Raw genomic sequence first — 23,625 nt, forward strand, 5'->3', positions numbered from 1 at the left:
TTCTTCCCGTACACCTTCAAGAACTTCTCCTGCTTGCCTAGTAGCGTTGCTGCTGTGGAGTGGACGACGACTGTGGCTTGGAGTATAGTGATGCCGCAGTGATCACTGAGGAGTGTGGCTGAGGATGGCCCGGTAGCAAGAGTGTATCCCCCTCCATCTGCCTGTACTTGGCATCCAGGCATCGATTGACCGGCTGGCCCGAGTGGGGCTTGAGCTGACCCTTCTTGGCCAGGGAGACTACATCGGTCTGCAGTGGAATCCAAGTTTTGGCAGAGGGGCGTCGCGTGAGGACTTCAGCCAGAACCCCCTCTGCCAGCTGCTCAACCTCAGGCTGGGGTAGGCCCAGGTACTCCGCCAGCCCTGCAAGACGTTCATGGAAGGCCCTGGCTGAGGATCTGCCGCCTCATCCGTATCCTGTGGATCAGGAGGATCCTACGGAGGTGGAGGAGTAGCTGGAGCCAGAGGCTGGGGAACGCAGCCAGAGGCTGAGGAGGAGGCAGAGGCTGGTACGGAACCTCCTGAGGAATCGGCTGGGGAGCCGGCAGCAGAGGGGGCGCCGGCAGAGGAGCTTGCAGTGCCGGTAGCATCATAGGGAGAACCTCCCTGATGGCGTCCTCGAGGAAAACCCCCATCCTAGCTGACTTCATGAGCCAGAGGAACATCTCGAAGAAATCCTCTTTGTTGGCCGGAGAGGTGGTAGGGGGTACTGACAGGGTAGCGGGAGGCTGCTGGAGCTGCTGGGAAACTGCAATGCGCATAAGAAGGGTAGGCTGTAGGCCTCCTACCTGGTTGAGGCCAGTCCCACCTGGACCCTCGTTCTTCGCAGAACTCCTGGAATGGCGTTGGACGGGTGCTTCTGCCTAGCACAGCTGCCACCTTGTCTAGCTGCCTGCCACGTGCCTGAGACATGTTGCTCGGCTCGCTGGGCCCCGCCTCTTCCAAGACTCTTGCGTGTGGCTCACAAGGCCTACCCTGCTCCTCGGGCCTAGACCCAGTAGGTGTGACACCACTCAACCAGGGGTCGGTAGAGCTGCGTTTAGGCGCCCCCTCAGACATATTGCCGGTACTAGTGCGGATGCCCTTGGATGACAATCCGGTGCAAGAACCTTCCGGTCCCTCAACACTGTCACCGGGAGGATCCAAGGATCCCTCGGCCCCTAGGTCGGTAGCTGCAGTCGGCTCAGTGCATGTGCTAGTACAAGGACCTGAGTGGTCCCTCCCACGCGGGCGAGTCCTTGGAAAGGAGCCTCCCTTGCGGGGTGCGATGGAAAATAGCGTCCCTACCTTGGGCATGGCTCAGTGTTTGACGAAGTTCTTGAGGTCCTCTGGAGGTGAATTCTTGAAGAGCTCCCTCCACCTGGCTAATCTGTTCGTCGGGGATTTCGATGACCGCGAAGTCGACATGCCGGAGAGGAGCGGGACGCCTGAGGACAGAGTACCTGAATGATAAGAAGACAAAGAAGTATCCGTGTGTGGAATTACATGGCCGAAGCCAAACCCAGGAGCGCTGGTGAATTCGGTCCGTTCCTGTCGACGCGGAAAAGGGGACTGGGGTGTGGCACCAGAGGGCAGTGTCATGGCAGCGCATGCTCCCAAGGCCGCACCCCTGCGCGCCTCTAAATTTAAAGGGGGAAGAAGGTTATTTCTGGTGAAAAAGATTCTGTCTCCCCATTCTTTGGAAGGGACGCCCACGCAGTATGGAGGAAAGAGGACGGGACGTAAGAGTACGAAAGGACAGACTGTGCTGTTGCAGCACGTTTAGGGTACGGGACGTTTCTATGTCAGTCTTGATGGCCTGCAGTGATTCATAGATGTCCATTCCAAAAAGATTGTTCCTGTAGAACGCCATGTCCAGGATCCTCGTCTGAACACCTAAAGATGGTAGCATTCAGCCTGCCACAACGATGGAGGCAGACATCGTTCCACATTTGGCGGAACCATGGTGATGGCATTGTCAAACACCACCTCGCGCTCTTGAAGGATCTCCAGGGCCTCGACCCATTTGCCCTCAGGGTGGAATTCTTGGAGCTGGGCCATCTTGTACCATAACTCACGGCCGTACCTGACCAGGATCACTAAAGTGTTAGCCGCCTTGACCGTCGTAGCCTCTGAATAGATGACCTTTCTACCCACAGCGTCCAAAGAATGCTTATTTCAAAACTAATGTTAAATACATAAATATTTATAACTGAAACCTTAAGTTATAAGAGTTAATTGGCTACTTGTATTTGTGTATTTCATTACTACAGCTCACATTTACCCCTCTTGAGATAAACCTGGCTGCTCAGTCACACTACCAACTTGTGAAGTACAGGCCTATACCAAAAGGTGGGTTACCCAAGAGCACAAGTGTTGTGTAGTCTCCCACAGGGCTTGTTTTAATTCAGGACCAAATGTAAGAAAATAAAGGTTTTAAACCGCCTGCGCTGGGTTTTGCAAGCTCTCAAAAACAGGTTATTTTAGTTGGCAGAGCTAAGGCTTCCCCAAAAGAAAGGGAACCACCATAAACTCTCAGCAGATACTAACACCCCGGTGATAATTATGAGGTTAGACAGAATCTGGTCTGGGCTGAACCCCCTTGACAATGGAACTCCCAGGACAAGGAAGTGTGAAGTGGGGAAGGGGCAATAAACCTTCAATCAAGCTGGGAAACCCCCACCTAGCTCTGGTGGAAATGACAGTTGGTGGCAGCTGAAGAGAAAATAAAAATGGTCCAGTGACTGACAAAGGACTGCCATTTGTTTCCAAAGACTATTGATTAATAAAAATGTAAAGACTTATCTCTGCAGCAAGACTTTGTAAAAATGGAAAAAAGTTGCAGTTTAAAAGATTTTGTGGGGTATAATTTGAGACATTGTAGATTTCAATGACACCTTGGGTACAGAAATGGCAAAGAATAGGGGATTATAAGAAAAGTATCCATGATCCCACTGCACATTTTCATACTTACCTCCCTTATGATAATCCACACATGTGTATAAAGTTACAGAATTCTGGGCCGAATCTTTCATACTCAAAATTAGTGGAATGTTGTGCATAAAATATGTAACCTGTTTATGTAAATTGCGAAGAGACTTCAACTGTATAAATGTACCATTTGTGGCAAAAATCGGATTTTAGCTAAAGTAACTGTGGGAGGTTTTTGAACATTGTAAAACTCACATCATAAATCTGACATTCTGCCTTGAAATCCAACCAGTTGAGAGCGAGACGGGGACTAGCACCCCGGACCAATCCAGTCAGCTAGATGTGTGCCTAGTTAAGCCTGCCCAGCCATATACTTTTATGATGTCACTATGCATTATAAATAAGAGTCCCTGACAAGACTCTAGACAGACACTTCTGATTTTCCTGCGCCAGGAGTTCCTGTTCCATTCATCCTGCTGAGTCCAGATTCGAACTACAAGGCCTAAGCATTGCTGACCCTTCCAGGAAGGCCTCAATTCTAAAATCCCAAATAACAAAAGGGAGAAAGCTATGGTATTCTTTGGGAAGTATCAGGATACCACTAATTGCTGCCCACTAACTGTATCCAGCGGTACCTGTGCAATCCAGCGACTAGAATTACCACCCAGTGACCCGACTTTGCCCAGCTGTCTTATGCCCAGCTGCCCATTGCCAGGCGTGCTGCCGTGTAGCGACCAGAACCTGTTGACGGTCCAAAAACCCCAAACTAATAGTGGACTATAAGTATAATCCCTACCCCATAGAAATCCATAGTCTATCTTGTCTTACATTTGTCCTTATCCCACACACTAAGCCATCCTATCCTTATCCTGATAACTTGTTAAAACTGTCAGAATTATCCGTGCAACCCTGCCCTAGATTCTAGTGCTAGCGCCATCTCTCTTCATTTTTATCTGGTGTAAACTGTAAGCCCTTAAGTTATATTTTGAGTAATCAAACTAATTTCAATATATTTTATTGTTGGGGTTGAGCACTGGGGTGGTAAGGTTGACCTTGCGAATCAACCTAGGTGCTTATTGTGTTCCTCTTCAACAATATAGTCTAGATAATTCATTTCAAGTAACATTTGCCTTTCTTTCAAAACTGAAGTCTTCATTTTGACCGCTTTGTTTTCCGAAAACTGAACCCCATTTCAAACTGAAAATCTCATACAAAACTGCAGCTACCCCCATTATTTCACTTCTGTAATACCCCTGTGATGTACCTCTGTTCCCCAGACTAAAAAACGCATCACGGTTTGCAATATTTCACCTGTTTTTTAAAGAAACTGTTTGAGTAAATTTACACGGACATTGAAAGGAAATGCAACTTTTACACGTGTCATTTGGCTGCAATCCGTTTTGAACTTTCCACTTGTTTTTCGAATTGTATGCTCTTGGTAATCCATTGTTTGTGATTGTTAGTATCTTTGCATTGTTGCTTTAGTGAGGAATTGTATTTGTTTCAAGGTTAACACACATTAATTAATTGTCAATTTCCAAGTGTCATTTCGTAACATTGCAAGGGGTTTACAATCTGTTTTCCCCTCTTAATTGGGGAGGAAAGGTCGGATTTGAATTCCGTTTCCTGCCTCTGATTCTTGATTACCTGCTGCTTCTTTATATCCAGAATTGATTTGTGGGTTGAGGGAACATTGCAGGGGTGCTATCTTTCCTAAAACAAAAAGTGTTCCTATTCCCTGGTGTTTTGTATATGTTCCACTAGAAGGTTAAACCAAGTGCATTGCTTACATTCTCATTGTAATTATCACCCCATTGGCGATTGCTGCCCCATATTAAAACATTTATGATTTCTTTTGAATTTTAAAATAAATATTGTATTTCACCAACCAGCTGGTTCATGGTCCATTGGTCCATTGTGACACAGGCTATTTGAAAAGAGGGTGTGATACGAGTTGTGTACCATCTCAAACTGAATCTGCATAAAATAAGGAGAAAAGCATCTCAGTTGTGCGCTACATACTAGGCCGAGACCAAAGTGTGTGTCGCCTGATTGAAATACTTAACAGACCCTGGACAAGGCTGACAGCCCCAGAGTACTGGTCAACTTAGCCATCAAGCGCTGGCATGTGGATAAAGACTTTCCTGAAGCTGTCAAACTGTCCATCTCCAGGGAGGTGTCCAGGCCACTGGTGGCCTGAAGGTCCTCTGCCAGTCCCAGCTCATTCTCCCCTACCCATTAGAACTCCTCTGGGAAAACCTTCACCTCCCTAGAACCCAGATGTTCTAGCACAAAGGGAACCTGGTTGACCTCGTCAGAAGGCACACATCTTTGACATGTAGGCATCCATTGGGAGTGGGGCGTTGGCCTGAAGAGCTGCAGTGTCAACGAACCAGATCGGTGCAGACCTCAATCAGAGCAGACACTGGAGCCTCAGCAGTCAAAGCCGGGGCATGCCAGCACTGAGGGACCTTGGAAATTTTCTGGTCCAGACCTGAGCACTTAGTTGTGTTTAAGTGGTTCCCAGTGGGTACCCTGCTGTTCACAAAAGATGCGGTGGGATCCTACGGCACCGCAGCCGAAGACAACGTGCTGCTACCTGAACCATACGTGCTGAGGCCGGAACCTGCTCAGCACCTTGCCAAAAATGTTCAGTTGGAGGTTCACCCATTCCTCCAGCATGGAGGATTGGGTGGGAAAAGGTACCTGTGTGAACCGCTCAGGAGAATCCCAAGAGCGATGTCTCTTCTTGAAAGAGCAAGAGGAACGCCATTATGAGGAATCGCTTAGAGCTGAATCTATTCTGATGCTGTTGCTTCATATGCTTTTCCTTGAGCAGAGCCGCCTGTTCTTCAGAGTGCTGACCCGCACAACCTCTAATCAAACCGCAGAAACTCATCTTTCACCTTGTGGATGAATGTGAAGAGTTTCAACGGCTCTTCGGGTGCATGGTCTGAACAGCCTGCAATCTTGGATGTCGTGTTCCTAGCCCAAATAATATGGACAAATCCAGTGGAGACATCTGCTGGGCACAGTCCACACAAGGCTTGAAGCCTGAGTACTTAGACGGAGTAGGCATGCTGTAGAGAAATTAAAGTAAGCTCGACTAATGTGTTCCCAATTAGTGTACAGTATGTATACTGGCCCGACGGCATATCCGAAGCAGGGTGCGTAGAGGCATCGGGCGGAGCCAACCCAGAGCCACACTGCACCTCTAGGTGGGGGAAAAGGTCTCCGGAGAACAGTTGCATTGCGATATAGATGAGGAATCCGTGGGAGGAAGGAATCCATTAGAAGTTTGTATACTCGCCAATCAAATATGGACAAATAAAAATGTGTCTTCTAGCACAAATTCTGATGAGGGGGTGGGGGGGGTTCCCCTGAAGTTTTTCTCTGAATGTTCTCATTTGGTATCTCTGCTTTGCATTATTTTGATTTCAATAGTGTTTTCTAAGCTAATAAATATTAACTTTAAGTCAGTATTCTGTGTTGCCACGTTGCAGTTGTTTTATTGCCTAACGAAAAGGTTGGATTACTGGATGACAAATTTACAGTGATGGAAAGGGTTGTCACAACCTTTACAGAGGGGAGCAAAGTAACCACCTCAGCAAAATGTTTAGTTTTTAGAACTTCATAATTTTCCAAGTGTTATGATACCGAACTTTAGACTGGTTCAACAATTTTAACCACCTGAAGGAAAGAAATGCTTGACTGTTTTAACTAAACAAGAGTAGTTTGAAAGCATGAACACAAACCTGCTGGTGTTGCTGCATTAAGACAAACTGATTCTCCAGCTGATCGAGCATCAGCTTCTGTGCTGTGTTGAGATTATTCCTGTTTGCTCGCAGCTGTTCCAAGTGCTGAATAAAACAAAAGCTTTGTAAGGAAAAATAACTTGCATCAGATGAAATTATATCATTGAGAAAAGAAAAAGAGCAGCAAAAACAAAGCTGTAGACGAGGCCTTCATGGGCTGCCTATAAGCTTAAACCGTGTGTCCCCGAGTATGCCTTCTGAAAAGTGTGGAGTGCCCATTTTCAATGCATGGGTTGATAAAAACAGTTAATCAAAGTGGGATAGATCCAATCTACTACCATTACACAACATAACCACTAGAATTTGATTAATAATATATGTTACAGTTCAAAGTATTTTCAATCTTTGTTTTTATTTAATAAAATACTTAATTTTATCATTTTTAAAACCTATCGCTTAGGTACACTCGTTGATTTGCAGGTGCACGGATAAATATTTGTGTCAATGAGATTCTATGAAACACTAATCAAATAAAATCAGACTGAGGAATAACGTATATATTTGTTAGAGGAGTTCAATAGTTTAAGCCTTAACTATGCACAGATGGAAGATTCATGTTGTTTTGGTAAATTCGAATATTGATTCAATAATGAATTTGAATCTTAGTCGAAATGCATTTTTCGAGCTCCGGTAGTTTCTCATGGCAGTGAAAAAGATGTGATGTGTGTAGCTGGGGGCATGAATTGTACTTCTAAGCCGCACAAGGTACCTGCTTTATATCTATTTTTAGAGATTTGTTGTGCTGAAATTGTTACAGGAACTGATGTTTCTTTAACAAGGAATGTGATACAATCTTCTGTTATTCAGTCATCGAACAGAATTTAAATACACACTTCCACATGTATTTTGCTATAGGGCAGGATCACTCAATGCACTCCAGTTAATATGTTGAAGAGGACCAAAGCATAAAATGTTTGTATGGTTTCCACGAATCTGGTGTGCAACATATATTCAAAACAGGGGGGTTTGGGAGTCTCTCTACAGGCCACAGTCGCGGGAGTCTCAAGCTAGGGGTGTACCGAACGTTGGCTTCGAGTAAGTATTTTGCAGAATTCCGGCTGAAAAAAAGCTATTCGGCTCCGGCCAAATAGTTTCTTGCTATTCGGCTCTTGCCGAATACTTTCATATTCTCATTTGAATACAACATGAACTCAGAAAGGCAAATATAGACTTCAGTTTGCAAAACTGAATAGAATTAGACCAGACAAATTGCTATCACACAGCTGAAAAATATCTTATATTGTAATCTGCTCTTTAAAGGCATGTTTTGTTACAGATTCTTAGACAAAAAAGGTGCTCATCTTTTAGACTTCGCCTGCAACAATACAGGAACCTTTTCTTTTGGCGAATGTTAATATGCAATGTGCACTTTTTTCAGTTGGAAAAAACAAACTGAAAGAAATGTGCATAGATACTTTCAGTTCCTGTCATGTCACTTCCCATTGCGTAGGTCATAGTGCCCCCTTTCCTTTTTCTTTTTTAAGGACTTGAATCCCGAGTTTAACATTATCTGATATTTTATCAGGAATTATAAGTTGCATATGTTTGTGAATTGCAGAGAAAGAGTGGCTAGGATAAGTGAAAAGTCAATCATTGTGAAATGGAGTTCACGCATTTCAGATTTCCTCTCGACTTGTGTCCTGCATGAGCCGACAAGAACCATTTTATACATTTCTATGTGAGCTGCAAAGAAGTTTCGAAACTTGACCGCATCGACTTTGCAACTAAATAGAGAATGCAATGCATCCGATTCACCAAGGCAGCCTTTTTGCATTTGTGAAGCCTCCTACTTTAATTGGCACTGGATATGCAACCATCTTCTGTACATTTGGTCCCTTCATTTTGGTTAAATCTGCTTTATTTCTGGCTTTTATACTTTAAATAAAGATGCTACATTAATTACAATGAAGAGAAAAAAGTATACAATGGATTTATAATGGTGCTTTATTTATTTAATAAGTGTCTTTTTTGAAGTTTGGAACATGATTTATTAAATAAAGCAACTATTCGGCATCATATTCCGCTTCGGCCGAATAGTTGACAACTATTCGGTATTTGGCCGGATACCAAATCTGCTATTCGGTACAGCCCTAGTCTCAACCAGATTTTTTAGCTCACTATCCCCTTCACAGAAGAGAAATATCCACAAAATTTAATGTTGGTGAGCTTTGCACTACGTTCTGCATTCAAAGGCCATTTGGTTATTCGAGATGATATAAGGAACAAGTTACTTAACTGTAACTGTTGTTCTCCAGCATGGGTCTGGCATGGATTCACATGCTCAGGAATATTCCCCGTCGTCAGGCTGGGAACCTCGGTAAAGAAAAAATCAGTATGAGTTTCGTTTCTGCTCTGTCTTTCGTAGTAGTAACCAATCACTGATCTCTGCGTCATACTGACCACAGCCAATGACTGCCCTCTACCTAAGCCCCGCCCCTGGCAGCCTCCTTCAGATTTGGTAGCACGTGAAGTGGCAGTATGACCAAGTGAAGAGCCGCAGAGGGGTAGGCGGGAGGGTTCGCATGTGAATCCATGCCAAACCCATGCTGGAGAACAACAGTTACAGGTAAGTAACTTGTTCCTTCTCCAGCATGGGGTCTGGCATGGATTCGCATGCTCATGAATATAAGAATAAAAAGCAGTACACACATGCACAACCACGGGAGGTGGCAAAAAGGCTCAACATTAAGCAATACAACGACTCAACATTAAGCATCTCTTACCTCCTCACCAGGCTCACCTTAAGCGAACAGGTTGCGCAGCACTGCTTGGCCGACCCTGGTCTCCTCCCTGGAATCCCGATCGACGCAGTAGAATCTCGTGAAGGTGTGCGTCGACCTCCACTTAGCAGCCCTGCAGATGTCCAGCAGGGGCACACCAGATAAGAACGCCGTAGTAGCAGCGATTGCTCTGGTCGAATAGGCTCTCGGACGGCCTGGCAGCGGTCGGTTAGCCAACCGGTGACAGTGCATGATGCAGCCGGAGAGCCATCTGGAAATAGAAGACTGAGAGAGCCTTCCCTTGATTCACAGGTCCAAAGTTCACGAACAGCTGTGATGTCCTCCGGAAACCCCTCGTGCGGTCCACGTAGAACTTCAGCGCTCTAGCCACATCCAGCGAGTGCAAAGTCCTCTCGGCCGGCGACGAAGGAGACGGGAAGAAAACAGGTAACACCAAGGGCTCGTTAAGATGGAAGTCCGACGGCACCTTGGGCATAAAGGAGGGGTGCGTCCTAAGCACCACCCTCGAGGCATGGAAAGTCAAGTACGGTGCTTTGCAGGATAGGGCCTGGATCTCTCCCACTCGTCGTGCGGAGGTAATGGCCACCAGGAATGCAGTCTCCCACGACACAAACTTCATCGGTGCGGAGTGCATCGGCTCGAATGGGGGCCCCATGAGCCTAGTCAGCACCACGTTAAGTTCCCACGCCGGGGCCGCGGCCTTCACCGGCGGGAACGACCGGAACAGTCCTTTCATAAACTCTTTTACCAGTCGATGGGACCACAGGGACGTCCGTCCTGTGGTTCTGGTATATCTGGAGATCGCCGCCAGATGAATCTTAATGGGGCACCTGAGGGGCCGTAATCCGTAGGGGGTTGATCTTCTGTGCTCGGCACCAGATAGAGAACCTCTTCCACTTATGACCGTAGCATTTGTGAGTCGAGGACGCCCTGGCCTTTGCAAGAACCTCTCTGCAATCGGCCGGTAAATCGTAGCCTCCAAACTCTAGCGCTGCAGGAGCCAAGCCTGCAGGTTCAGCGACGCCGGGTCGTGGTGGAAGATGGCGCCTCCTTCTCTGGAGAGGTCAGCGTCCGCCGACAGCTTGATGGGAGGGGACGTTGACAAGTCCAGAAGGTGCGACGAAGATCATCCTGCACCGGGACCTCTTGAGCTGGCTGATGAGTCGAAGCAGCAACGGCAACGGAGGGAACGCATACAGCTATAGGCCGTCCCAAGGGAACGAGAACGCATCGCCCATGCTTCTCGGCTGGGGAAACCTGCTGGCAAACCTCCTGCACTTCGAGTTCGTCGCTGTTGCGAACAGGTCGATTTGGGGTTTGCCCCATCGTCGGAAGAGTTGATCCACCTGATCCTGGCGCAGTTCCCACTCGTGACACGCGCGCGCAGCTCCCTGCTGAGCGAGTCGGCGATGGTGTTTCTTTCTCCTGCCAGTTGGAAGGGAACCAGGAACATCCCCTGGGCGACCGCCCAGTGCCACAGATCCTGTGCCTCCTTGGATAGGGCTGGGGATCTGGTGCCTCCCTGCTTCCGTATGTAAAACATTGTCGTGGTGTTGTCCGTGAAGATCTGCACCACCTTGCCCTTGAGAGACGAGAGAACGATTTGAGAGCCCAGAACATGGCTCAGAGTTCCAGGACGTTGATGTGCAGGAGCCTCTCCTCCGGGAGCCAGAGGCCTCTTGCGTGGAGATCTCCGGTGTGGGCGCCCCAACCTTCCAGGGAGGCGTCCGTCGTCACCGTCTCCTGGTACGCCAGCGTCTGAAAGTCCTTGCCCGTCGGGAGGTGCGCTCGAACGCCCCACCACTGAACCGCCCGCCGGAACACCTCGTCGAGGGGGACCCTGTCTTCGAAGGTGCATCCAACGGGCGTCGAGAAATTCTTGAAGAGCGCGCATCCGTAGTCTGCAGAGGCGCACCAGGTAGTTGCAAGAGGACATCATCCCCAGGAGGGACTTGATGGACCTCACCCTGGCCACTTCCGTGGCTAGTAGGCGCTGCTCCTTGCCTAGAATTGACTTTGTCCGTTCTTCCGACGGGGCTGCCAGGCGCATCACCGTATCGAGCTTCGCTCCCAGAAACAGGGCCACCTGCGACGGCACCAGGTGGGACTTTGGGTAGTTTATGGCGAATCCCAGGTCTGTGAGTAGCTGGACGGTCCTCGCAGTGTGTACAACGGCAAGTTCCCTCGTCCTTGAGCGGATGAGCCAGTCGTCCAGGTAGGGCTAGACGTGAATCCCCTGCAGGCGCAGCCGCACCGCCACTGGTGCTAGGCACTTGGTAAAGACCCTGGGGGCCGACTTCAATCCGAACGGCAGTGCTCTGAATTGGTAGTGGCGTCCCTGGACGACAAACCTGAGGAACTTTCGGTGACTTTTGAGGATGGGAACGTGGAAGTAAGCATCCTCCAGGTCCAACGACGACAGGAAGTCGCCTTCCTCCAGCTGTCCCAGTACGTGCTGGAAGGTGACCGTCCTGAACTTCTGTGATCTGATGTATTTGTTCAAACGACGAAGGTCCAGGATGGGGCACCAGCCGCCCGTCTTCTTCCTGACGAGGAAGTACCTTGAGTACACCCCGGAGCCTCTTCAGGACAAGCTCGATGGCGCCTTTCCCGAGCATCGCCCATACTTCCAACAGCAGTTGCGGGACGTGATTTTTCTTCCTGGCCACAGGTGGAACGTGAGGGCACTTCTTAAAGAATTCGATAGAGTGTCCTCTTGCCAGGGTATCCGGCACCCAACGGTCGGTGGAGATGGACTTCCACACGCCGACGAAATTCGTTAGCCGGCCTCCCACCGGGGTGCTTCGTTGGGGGCCTGAGACCACGGCCGGTTCAGTCCTGCTTGGAGGTGGTGGCCTTGCCCTGGCCACCTTGCCGACGGCGGCGAGGCGCTCCCTGCTTGCCGCGACCCCTGTAGGCCTCTTGAGACGAGGAGCGTGCCGCCTGGCGGTAGGACGACGAGCCACCGCTGGATCCCTTGGAGGCACCCTGTCTGCCTCCGGAGCTCCGAAAGGGCCGTCGTTGCTGAAGGGCTCCTAGGGCGCGGGCCGTCTCCGTGTCCGTTTTTATGGCTTGGAGGGATTCGTCCACCGCCTTCCCGAACAAGTTGCTGCCGTCGAACGGCATGTCCAATACCCTGGTCTGGACGTCCTGACGGAAGTCGGTCGCCCGGAGCCAACCCCGTCGTCGTAGGCAAACACCGTTGCCCAGCTGGCGGAACCCGGTATCGGCAATATCAGTTGCCACTGTTATGGCGTGGTCCAACGCCACCTCGCCCCTCTTGCACTATTTCCAGGGCCTCGGACCTCTTGTCGTCCGGTAGGAAGTCCAATATGGGGGCCAGCTTAAACCAGAGCTCCCTGTTGTAACGGGCCACGATCGCCAGGGCGTTGGCCGCTTTGATCGTCATCGCCGCCGACGAAATGACCCGCCGCCCCATGGCGTCCAACTTCTTTCCCTCGCCGTCCTGCGGAGAATTCGAAGTCGAGGCTCCTGACCCCGCCGCTTTCTTCTTCGCCGCCACCAAGACGACCGGGTCTGGCGTTGGCTGGGCCCTGAGCCACAGGGGAGCGGTTTCGGGGACCCGGTACTTCTTCTCGTACCGGTCCCGTTTGGCTGGTGCCGTGGAGGGGTTTTTGAGACCCGACAGGCCCTCCTCCCAGATGTCATCGATTAGGGGCACCGCGATGACCGTCTTCCTCTTGGCCTCCCGGCGCTGATAGAGGAAACCTTCCTTTTTCTGCTCCTCCGGGCAGAGCTGGAACAATTCGGACGCTCTGGCGATCATGGCGTGGAATGAGCCAATCTCGTCGGACGGGAGACCTGTTCCGTCGTCGTCGCCGTTGCCCTCAGGACCCGTCGTCGAGCCCAACGCACTGTCATCTCCCCACTCGTGGGAGGATGAGGAGGGAACTGTAGGCCTTGCGGGGGCGAGCAGAGGAGAGGGTTGGGTCCTCCGTCGTTTGTTCTGAGGACTTCCCGACGGGCCAGGGTGCGGGTCCTCCGGCCTGGGCCGTGGGAATCTCGTCCTTATCTCGGAGCATAAGGACTGGATCGCAGACGAAATGGCCGCCGAGCCATCCTGAGGCCTAGGGACCGGCTGCGCTGGAAGGGAAGGCCGCTCTTCCTCACCATCGTCGTCTTCCTCGGTTATATCCCGAGGATCTTCCTGACGGGATCGAACCTTCTCGAATTGGACTTCGAGGTTCCTCACGGCCTCGGTCAGTTCCTCCTCCGAGGCTGACCCCGAGCTCGAGGAGGGCACCGTGCCCCCCCCTCGCCTCTTCCATCATGTCGGCCACAACGATGGGCTGAAAAGAGGATTCCCTCCTTGGCGGCAGGGAAACTCTAGTCCCAGAGGCAGTCTCCGCTGGCGGTGTCTCTGCCGGCTTGGCCAGAGTCGCCGCGATAGCCTCGATAGAGGCCTTCGCCTGCTGGGTAGGGGCCTTCACCACCTTAGGTGCGTCCTGGGCCTTCTCCTTCGGGGGAGGGGCGACGCCTCGCTCCCCATCTTCCGAGATCGGACGGGGCTTCTCCCGAAGCTTACCCGGGGTCTCAGACTTTCTCTTCCCCGAACCGGAGCGTTGGCTCGTGGTTGACGGTGCCGGGGAAGGTGCGCCCTGCCTGGCGACCGAAGAGCCCGACCTTTCGGCGCTCCTGGAGCCAGCGGACTCGCGGCCCTTGGCCTGGTGTTGGGCCCCCGTCGCCAGGGCGCCCGCACAGGACTTAGAAGCCCGCTCGGACCCTTTCTTCTTCTTCTCACCCGTCGAGCCCTTCTCCAACCAGCTCGCGAGACGGGATTGACGGTCCCTCATGGTCCGCTCCGACAAGTTCTTGCAGAACTGGCAGTCCTTCTCTACATGAGTCTTGTCCCCATGAAGACAGTAGAGGCATTGCGAATGTTCGTCTTCCTTAAACACATTCTGCAGCCCGCATCCAGGGCAGCTGCGAAACAGCTTGGGTCCGGGCAACGAACTCGCATCCTGGGCCATCTTGAGGTAGGCCGCAAATCTTCTGGAATCCTCCAAGAAGTTGATTCGATGAAATCTTCACCCTTGAGGGGTGTAGGAAAATCCTGCAACGGGTAGCCGTTAACGGGAGTAGAAACGGTGGAGCTTGAGGCTCGATTACCGAAAAAAAGTGAAAATTCACCTGAAAAAAAGCGAAACACGCAGTAAAAGCTCGAGAGCTAAGCACGAGGACTCCCAACACTTGAACATGCGGTAAAAATCTGAAGATGGCTGCCAGAGGCGGGGTTTAGGTAGAGGGCAGTCATTGGCTGTGGTCAGTATGACGCAGAGATCAGTGATTGGTTACTACTATGAAAGACAGATCAGAAACGAAACTGATACTGATTTTTTCTTTACCGAGGATTCCCAGCCTGACGACGGGGAATATTCCTGAGCATGCGAATCCTTGCAAGACCCCATGCTGGAGAACTTGTAAAGTTTTGGGTGCAAACCCATTCCGAAGAGTGCCTCTGTGTTATAGCACTACGTAACAAATGAAAATAAGACCTTTTCAAATATCCATAACATATCAGTCTTAACAAGAGTACGAATCCCAGAACCCTCATGTTTTGCATATTGAAAAGTAACTTTGGGTCTCAACCTAAGTTACTAAGGTAATCCAGACGTGGACCCCTTGCTCACTGTTCTTCGAGAGAGACGAACAAGTTACTTTCTTACCTGGTAACGTTCTTTCGATGGGATGGTCCGACGACGTATTCCATATCTATGACAGTAATCACCACAGCTGTGCTGCTTCGGAAACTTTTTCGGCGTCTGCGTCCTGCGTCGATGACGTCGATGCGCCGCCGTCGAGGACCTCCTCCGACGTCCGACGTCATCCGATGTGATAAGTAGGACGCACGACGCCAGTAGCCTCAGTTGTAGTTTTTTCCCCCAGAACGTGTGACAAGAGTCAACTGCCAGTCCGACACAAAGCCTTGCGGAACGTAAGCTGCAAACGCAACAGAAATTCTGCAGCGGGGAAGGCAGGGCGGGAGCGATATGGAATACGTCGTCGGACCATCCCATCGAAAGAACGTTACCAGGTAAGAAAGTAACTTGTTCTTCGAGGGGATTGGGTCCTCCGACGTATTCCATATCTATGACAGACTCCCAAAGCAGTACCAAATCAAGGAGGAGGGAAAGAATTTAGAAACAAAATTTAGAATAGCCAATCAAATAGCAGAGCAAAGGACCGCCTTGCCAAAGGCCAGATCCTGCCCTCTGATGGAATCGAGGGAATAATGCCGCACAAATGTATGCACTGAAGCCCAGGTGGCAGCATCACAGATGTTGCGAATAGGAACACCCCTCTGCAGGGCAGTAGATGCAGCCAAGCCCCTGGTAGAATGGGCCCGCAAGCCAGCCGGAGGGACCTTGCCCGCCAAGCGGTAACACTCCGAGATGGCCAAAATAATCCAGCGGGACAAAGTCTGTTTCGTCACAGCTTGCCCCAAGCGCTTACCAGCGTAACCAATAAAGAGCTGATCGTCCACTCTGACCCGGGACATGCGAGAAACATAAAAGCTCAAAGCTCTCCTAGGATCAAGCCTATGGAGCCTCTCCTCTTCCTTACCAGGATGCGGAGGAGGATAGAATGCCGGAAGAACAATCTTCTGGGCCAAATGAAATTCCGTCACTACCTTCGGAAGAAAAGAAGGACGAACTCGAAGGACAACCCTGTCCTTGTGAAATACAGTGAAGGGCGGCTTAACAGAAAGTGCCTGTAACTCACTCACTCTGCGAGCGGAAGTAACCGCAACTAAAAACACAGTTTTCAAAGTCAACAGCCTCAAAGGGCAAGAATGTAACGGCTCAAACGGAGCACCCATAAGAAACCTAAGAACAAGGTTCAAATCCCAACCGGGCACCAGGAAAGGCGACGGAGGGAACACATTAGTGAGCCCTTTCAGAAACTGTGAAATTAAAGGGATTTTAAAGTAAGAACATTCTTCAGATGAGCGCTTAAAGATGGACAGCGCCGCCAGGTAACCCTTAACGGTACCCACTTGCAAGCCCCTGTGGGCCAAAGAAAGCAAAAAGGACAGAACCATGGGGATGTCACATGCAAAAGGATCCACATTCTGAACTCTGCACCAGTCGCAGAACTTACGCCAACGGCAACGGTACAGAGACTTAGTTGCGGGCCTTCGGGCCGAAAGCAACACCTCCATCACGTCTTCAGGGAGGTCCCAATCCTTATACCTCAACCTTTCAGAAGCCAAGCGTGAAGGTTGAGGGATCCGACCTCTGGATGGAGAACCTGACCTCCCTCCCGTGAGAGCAGATCGTCTCGGTAGGGAAGACGACGTGGAGGGCAGATGGACAAGTCGAGAAGGTCCGGGTACCACGTCCTCCGAGCCCACGCCGGAGCAATGAGGATCATCCGGGAACCGAACTTCCGTAACCTCCGCAGCACTTGCGGGATGACGGGGACCGGAGGAAACGCGTACAGCAGCGGGAACGACCACTCCACCACGAACGCGTCTCCTAAGGCTCCTCTTGGAGGAAATTCCCGCGAGCAAAACCTTTCGCACTTCCGGTTGACACTGGAGGCAAAGAGATCCACTTGAGGGGTCCCCCAAAGGGCGAAGATCTCCAGGAGAATCTCCAGAGCCAACTCCCACTCGTGAGAGATCGTGCTCTGCCTGCTCAGAGCGTCCGCCGTCACGTTCTCGACTCCGGCCAGATGAACTGCCGAGATCGAAACTTCCTGCTGGATGGCCCAGAACTCGAGCTGCATCGCCTCCCTGCACAGAGGAAGTGACCCTGCCCCCCCCTTTTTGTTGAGGTAGTGCATGGCCACTGTGTTGTCCGTCAGGATCAGGACATTCTTCCCTCGCACAGCCGGCAGAAAAGCCCTCAGGGCTAGCCTGACGGCCCTCAGCTCCAACAGATTGATATGGAGTCTGGACTCCGACGGAGACCAACGACCGCTGACTGTCAGCCCGTTGGCATGAGCTCCCCATCCCGTGAGGGATGCATCCGACACGATCGTCACCTCCGGCCAGGGAAGCCAAAACGGAGCCCCCTTCATCAAGTTGCCTTCGACGGCCCACCACAGAAGGTCCCGGGCGACCGAGGGCGGCACCTGAATCGGGTCCGACATCCTGCCGGAGGACTGCGACCATTGCATCTTGAGTGCCCACTGCAAAGATCTCATTCGCAGGCGAGCCTCTGGCACCAGAAGAATGCAGGATGCCATGAGGCCGAGCAACCTCAAGAACTCGAACGCAGGGAGCGTCTGGGCATGCTGAAACTTGCGCACCATCTGCTGAACGTGAAGAGCCCTCACCTGGGGAGGAAAACACTGCCCCAGGGAAGTGTCGAGCACTGCTCCGATGTACTGGAGCCTCTGCGTTGGCGTCAAATGGGACTTCTTTAAATTGAGGGAGAAGCCCAGCCTGTGAAGGGAGTGGCAGGCGACGGACAGATGATCCAGGACCCGCTCGGGAGAGCTCCCCCTGATCAACCAATCGTCCAGGTAGGGGTAGACGTGAATCCCCCCTTGCCTGAGATGCGCTGCCACCACCACCATGAGCTTGGTGAAAACCCTCGGGGCGGAGGTCAAACCGAACGGCAGGACCCGAAACTGAAAGTGCGAGTCGCCAACCGCGAACCTCAGGTACTTCTTGTGCTTGGGATGGATCGGCACATGGAAGTAAGCATCCTTGAGGTCGAGTGACACCAACCAGTCCTGAAGCTGAAGGGCCTGGAGGACTTGAGAGAGAGTAACCATCTTGAACTTGTCCTTCCTGAGGAGTTTGTTCAAACCGCGCAAATCCATGATGGGTCTCAATCCCCCGTCTTTCTTGGAAATCAAAAAATAAGGGGAATACCATCCCTTGTTCCTCTCCGCTACAGGCACCAGTTCTATGGCGCCTTTCTCCAGCAGGGCTTGAATTTCCTGCGCAAGGAGCGGATCCGGACACTTCAAAGAGAGGTTCCCCGGTGGATTGTCGCGAGGCCTGTGCCGAAAGGGAAGACAGTAGCCGTGGGTTATGATCTCCAGAACCCACACATCCGAAGTAATGGCACGCCACTCTACAAGATGCTGCGCCAGCCTTCCCCCAACCGGCGAACCATGGGACAAGGCCTCATGACTGAGTAGGAGCGGCTGCGGCGTTACCTGAGGGCAAAGAGGCAACTGCCCGAGCGGCCTTGGCACCACGGGTACCCTGTCGTCCACCTCTGGTACCCCTGCGTTGGCCCCTTTGACTGCCAGCTCCTCTCGCTCTACCAAAGGACGAGTAATAGCGAAAGGAGCCACCCCTCCACTGCTGTCCCCTAGGACGAAAAGGCGGAGGTTGGCGAACTGCAGCGCCCAACGACTTCGCTGCAGCTTTTGAGGTCTGCAACCTCTCAAGGCTCTCGTCAGCCTTGCTGCCAAAAAGATGTTCACCATCAAAGGGCATGTTGAGGAGCCGGGACTGCACATCAGGAGCAAACCCCGACTTCCGCAACCACGCAAACCTGCGTATCACGGTGCTCGCCGCCATGGACCTACTGACGCATTCAGCCAAGTCCAAACCCGACTGAACGGACTCACACATGGCATCCTTACCATCCTGGACCAAAGCAAGGAAACCAACCCGTTCGTCCCCTTCGGGAATATGTTCAGCCGCTAACGCAACACAGTTCCACAGAGTGTGCGTGAAACGCGACAAGGCACAAATGGAGTTGGCCGCCTGAAGCGCCATACCACCAGAAGAAAACACCTTCTTCGCCCAGCCATCAAAACGTTTGTCGTCCCTATCAGGAGGGATGGTAGGGTACGACGCCTGCTTCGCCGGGGCCGTGGCCGCCTGCACCACCAAACTTTCCGGAGTGGGGTGCCTGGTCAAGTAGCAGGGGTCGCCACTGGCTGGACGGTATTTCCGCGACAAGGATCTGCCCACTGCCGGGAGACTCTCCGGAGCAGTCCAAGCCGCCGCCACCCTACGCTGTAAAGCCATATGGAATGGCAGAACCGGGTCAGAAGGGGGACCAACATCAAGGATGTCCGTCAGATCATCCTGCACAAACTCCCCTGGGGGAGCAGACCATCCCAGATACTCAGACACCCTAGCCATAAGGCGCCGGTATGAGGAATCGGCATGGGAGCCAGGCTCAGGCCGACCAAATTCCACCTCCGGAGAGGTGTCCAGACCACTAGCATCATGCAGTGACTGCCTCAAAACGTCAAATTGACTATGGCCCGAGACAATGTCATCCGGCACCTGATCAGGAACCAGGCCAACCGAATCCTCATCCGCCTCCGAAATATAATCCAAGGGGTGGAAAGGCACCTGAGAGTGCCTGCTCTTGGCCAGAGCCTTCCTAGGGGGTACACCCGAGACACGGGGCACCTCCGACACGAAAGGCGTCGATGGCGTCGAGCGAATCGGCGCCGCCGTCGAGAAAACCGGCAACGGCGCCGAGAGGATCGGCGTCGACGTCGAGGAAATCGGCGTCGACGTCAGATGCAGCGCCTCCAATATCGGCAGCGTCGACACAGCCCTCGAAGCCGGAGCCCCGAGCGTGTCTCTCGACGACCTGAACGTCGACGGCCTCGACGACTTCCTCGGAGCCGGAGCTTCGAGAAAGCCTGTCGACGCCCTCGACGCCTCAGACGTCGACGTCTTCCTCGAAGACATCACAGGTGCACACGGTCTCGATCGCGTCGAGGACCGGGACCTGGAACGGGTACGGCGAGAACGAGCCTCCTTGTCCGAACGGGACCTCTCCCGTGACTCGTGCCGACCACTCTTGCGAGCGGCGTCTCTCGACCTCACACGGCCGACCCCACTCGGGGGCGCGGACGGTTGAGTACCCTGCGACTCAAGAATCGCCAACATTTTCTTCCCAAAGGAAGCCCATTCCTCCGGCGTCGCACGGCTGGTGGGATAACCGACGTGCCGGGCAGAGTCCTCGGAAGAGGACCTGGAAGGCGACCGGTGACGGCGCTTCCGAGAACGCCTCGAAGAGGCAGAGGAGTGGCGAGACCGACTCCTAGAAGAAGACCGACGAGACCTCTGACGATGACGCGGAGAGTCACCCCTCGAATCATCCGTCGAAAGCCCCGCCGACTTCGACTTCCGGGGCTTGGACACCCGACCTACCGACAATTTCTTCTTACGTTCGCGTAAGGCCTTGGAAGTGAGCGACAGGCAGTCGACACAGTCATCCGTGTCGTGGGCCTCCCCGAGGCACCAGAGGCAGGCGTCGTGCGAGTCAGTCACCGACATCTTGGACCCACATACCCCGCACTTCTTGAAGCCCGGACGCGGGGTTGAAGACGAAGTGGAAGACATCGCCGTTAAGGTAATATCGAACAGGCTCGAAGAACCAGAAAGAACAGAACTCCAAAGAGTCGAGGCTAGAACCGAGAAACACGAAGCAACACGTTCGCGGAAAAAACGGAACTGAGGCTACTGGCGTCGTGCGTCCTACTTATCACATCGGATGACGTCGGAGGAGGTCCTCGACGGCGGCGCATCGACGTCATCGACGCAGGACGCAGACGCCGAAAAAGTTTCCGAAGCAGCACAGCTGTGGTGATTACTGTCATAGATATGGAATACGTCGGAGGACCCAATCCCCTCGAAAGCTCCATCACACTGATGAGACCCAGCCAGGCCAAAACACGTGTCTGAGGTTGCTGTTGGTACTCTTGTTCAGAAGAGAATTGCCTAGCATTTCGGTGCTGTACTGCCCTCGGGCAGAAAAAAGACTAATATGTTGTGTACATATCTCTTAGGTGAAAGGGATAATGAGCTAAAAAATCTGTTTTAGACTCCCCTGTGACAGGCTGGTAGAGACACTCCCAGAACCCCCCCGTGTTGTGCAATAGATCTTGCCCGAGCCGAACTAATCATGCCAAATATAGCAACGTTTCTGAAATCTTTTCATGACCAAAAGCAATGCCGAAAACTTTTGCATTGGGGTTTCCATACAGAAACAGAACATGCTTTCTGAGGCATCTCTCAAAACTGTATGCTTTGATTTGAGATTTCATACACTAACTTGAACTGATGCATGCTTCAAGTGAAAAGGAGAGGAAAAGAGCTTTTCCACGTGACGGGGCTACACGATGCTGACCAAGGATGGATGAAGGATGTCAGGAAAAATTCCCCAAATACCCAAATTGTGCCCCGAATTCTGTTTGATGGCTGGTCCTATCAAGATTTTGAGAGCCTCTTTAATAGTGAGAAAGATATTGAGGAGCTTGGCAGCACAATGGTGCAAGTAGCAAAGAAAGAGAAGTTTGATGGATTTGTGAATGAGGTCTGGAGCCAGCTCGGAGGACAGAAACTACACTATCCGTTTGATGGTTGGACCTCAGTGAATGGCAAATGGAACCTCATTCATAGTGGATCCATAGAAAGAACTCTAAAAAAGAAGACAAACAAAATTGCACATCTGAATGAAATGTGGTAGAAAGAAGTTTTTACCCCTGAAGAATTTCCTTGTTATTGGAATGAAACATGTCGGGTATGGTTTGAATGCAGTATGAAAGTAAGCATGGGTGATAGTAATACAGAGTAAAGTGGTTTTGGGACTGGGAGGCACCTCCCTATGACAGAGGGGAGCCAACAACAGATCCTTATATTTTTATCTTGAAAAAATTGTCAAAAAATGCATTACTAGAAATCTTTGGATGTGCACAATGAAATTGAAAAGTATTGACATATGTGTGTGTCAACCAATTGTATTGATTTTTCTCACAATGTTTTACATGATGTGTTTTAAGAAAAATAAATAAATTGCTATTTTTGATAAAAAGCTGGTGTGATATAGGACAATATAATGATCATAAAACATAAGAGAGGAATAACCAAGAAGGGATAGTGGGGAAGCAAGTGACCCTTTAAACATGATGTATTGTTTGAATCAAAGTCTATTGGAGGGCTGTTTATAACTGGTCGGTAAAAAAGTACCCCCAGTCTCTCTGAGTTATAGTGTGCTTCAAAAAGTAGGACATTCTCATCAGCAATGAAATTCATTTAAAAGATAAAAATATAAAAAGGTATAACTCATCAACATACATATGTGAACCTGCGTAGACAGTAAAGAGTACCAACACACTGCATCTTGTGGGTGTGGCAGAGGCACAATTGGGGTACCATGCCCCACTGTGGAAAGAAAATCATGGGGCACGACGCAAATATCAAATGTAAAAAAAATCACCAAACTAAAGACATTAAGATAAAAAGAAATAGAGTCGAAGAGACATTACTTTGACTCTGCACCGTGTGAAGTAAGCAGAGGCACGAGATCGTTTTTTTAAAATAAATGGGCAGTAAGTCAGACTGCCAATCGTACTAAACAGCTTTACGAAAATGGAGAATGAAAACGACAGGCACGCACTCAACAGGAGATTACTCGTACATACCATCAACATATTTCTTTTTTCCCACCATGCAGTTCTTTCAGAGAAGAGGCCGGTGGAAGCTGCAAAAACATACTACTCAAGTCCATTACAATGCCAGTGAAACACTGACACTATGACAGGGAGGGCTATGGCATTTATTGGTTGTTAAATTCATGGATATCTATGCATGGGGCACTTTTCAAAGCCATTGCATCTTTGGGAAGAATGTAATTATTTAAAATACAAAAATGACTTCTAAGCCTAATCGCATAATAAAAAAAGCAAGAGTATGATAAAACAGGAGAGGTGTCGCAGGAAAAAATTCCATTGCGAAGATGGTCTCTGAAAACAAAATCAGTGATGAAAGACGACAAATGTCAAAGCACTACACTTTAAACCTCTATCAAAGGGCTACGACTCAAAACATTGTGGGTGTGCATTTATTGTTTCAGAAGACTTTCAGAATTTGCTGTCACTTTAACAAGTCAAAAGACAGATCGAAAATGCAACTGAACATATTTTTGTTTGTTTACCAAATGGGAGAAACAGAACGCAGCTTCTGCACTGGCAGAGGGAAAGTTAAAATGGTGACCAACTAATGAACCATCTGTTAAACCCAAGAACTTCCGTACTAGGGAACTAGTATTTATTGTGCGGTTTCTTTTATTGAGGGATTAATTATAAATTACTTACCATAGTGACTAACGTACTCGTAGTCCTTAGTCCCCTTTCCTCCATAATGTATGGCCATCCCTTCCAAGTGACGAGAGACGGAACCTTTTTCACCAGAAACCACCTTC

At 50.6% G+C, this 23,625-nt stretch overlaps 1 protein-coding gene across 5 annotated transcripts in view; it reads right to left on the reverse strand.

The window, feature by feature from the left end:
- KDM6A (lysine demethylase 6A) overlaps nt 1–23,625 on the reverse strand; it is a 1,954,130-nt gene that overhangs the window by 912,985 nt on the left and 1,017,520 nt on the right. For 3 of the 5 annotated variants that reach the window (XM_069636498.1, XM_069636495.1, XM_069636494.1), the window contains one exon: nt 6,663–6,767. The exons of the other annotated variants lie outside the window; for them this stretch is intronic. In XM_069636498.1, the coding sequence (XP_069492599.1) occupies nt 6,663–6,767 (105 nt within the window). The remainder of the gene's footprint in view (nt 1–6,662; nt 6,768–23,625) is intronic. 5 annotated transcript variants of the gene reach the window in all.

This window comes from Ambystoma mexicanum, chromosome 7p, assembly GCF_040938575.1.
Source record: "Ambystoma mexicanum isolate Mex_15411 chromosome 7p, UKY_AmexF1_1, whole genome shotgun sequence".
NCBI classification, from domain to species: domain Eukaryota; kingdom Metazoa; phylum Chordata; class Amphibia; order Caudata; family Ambystomatidae; genus Ambystoma; species Ambystoma mexicanum.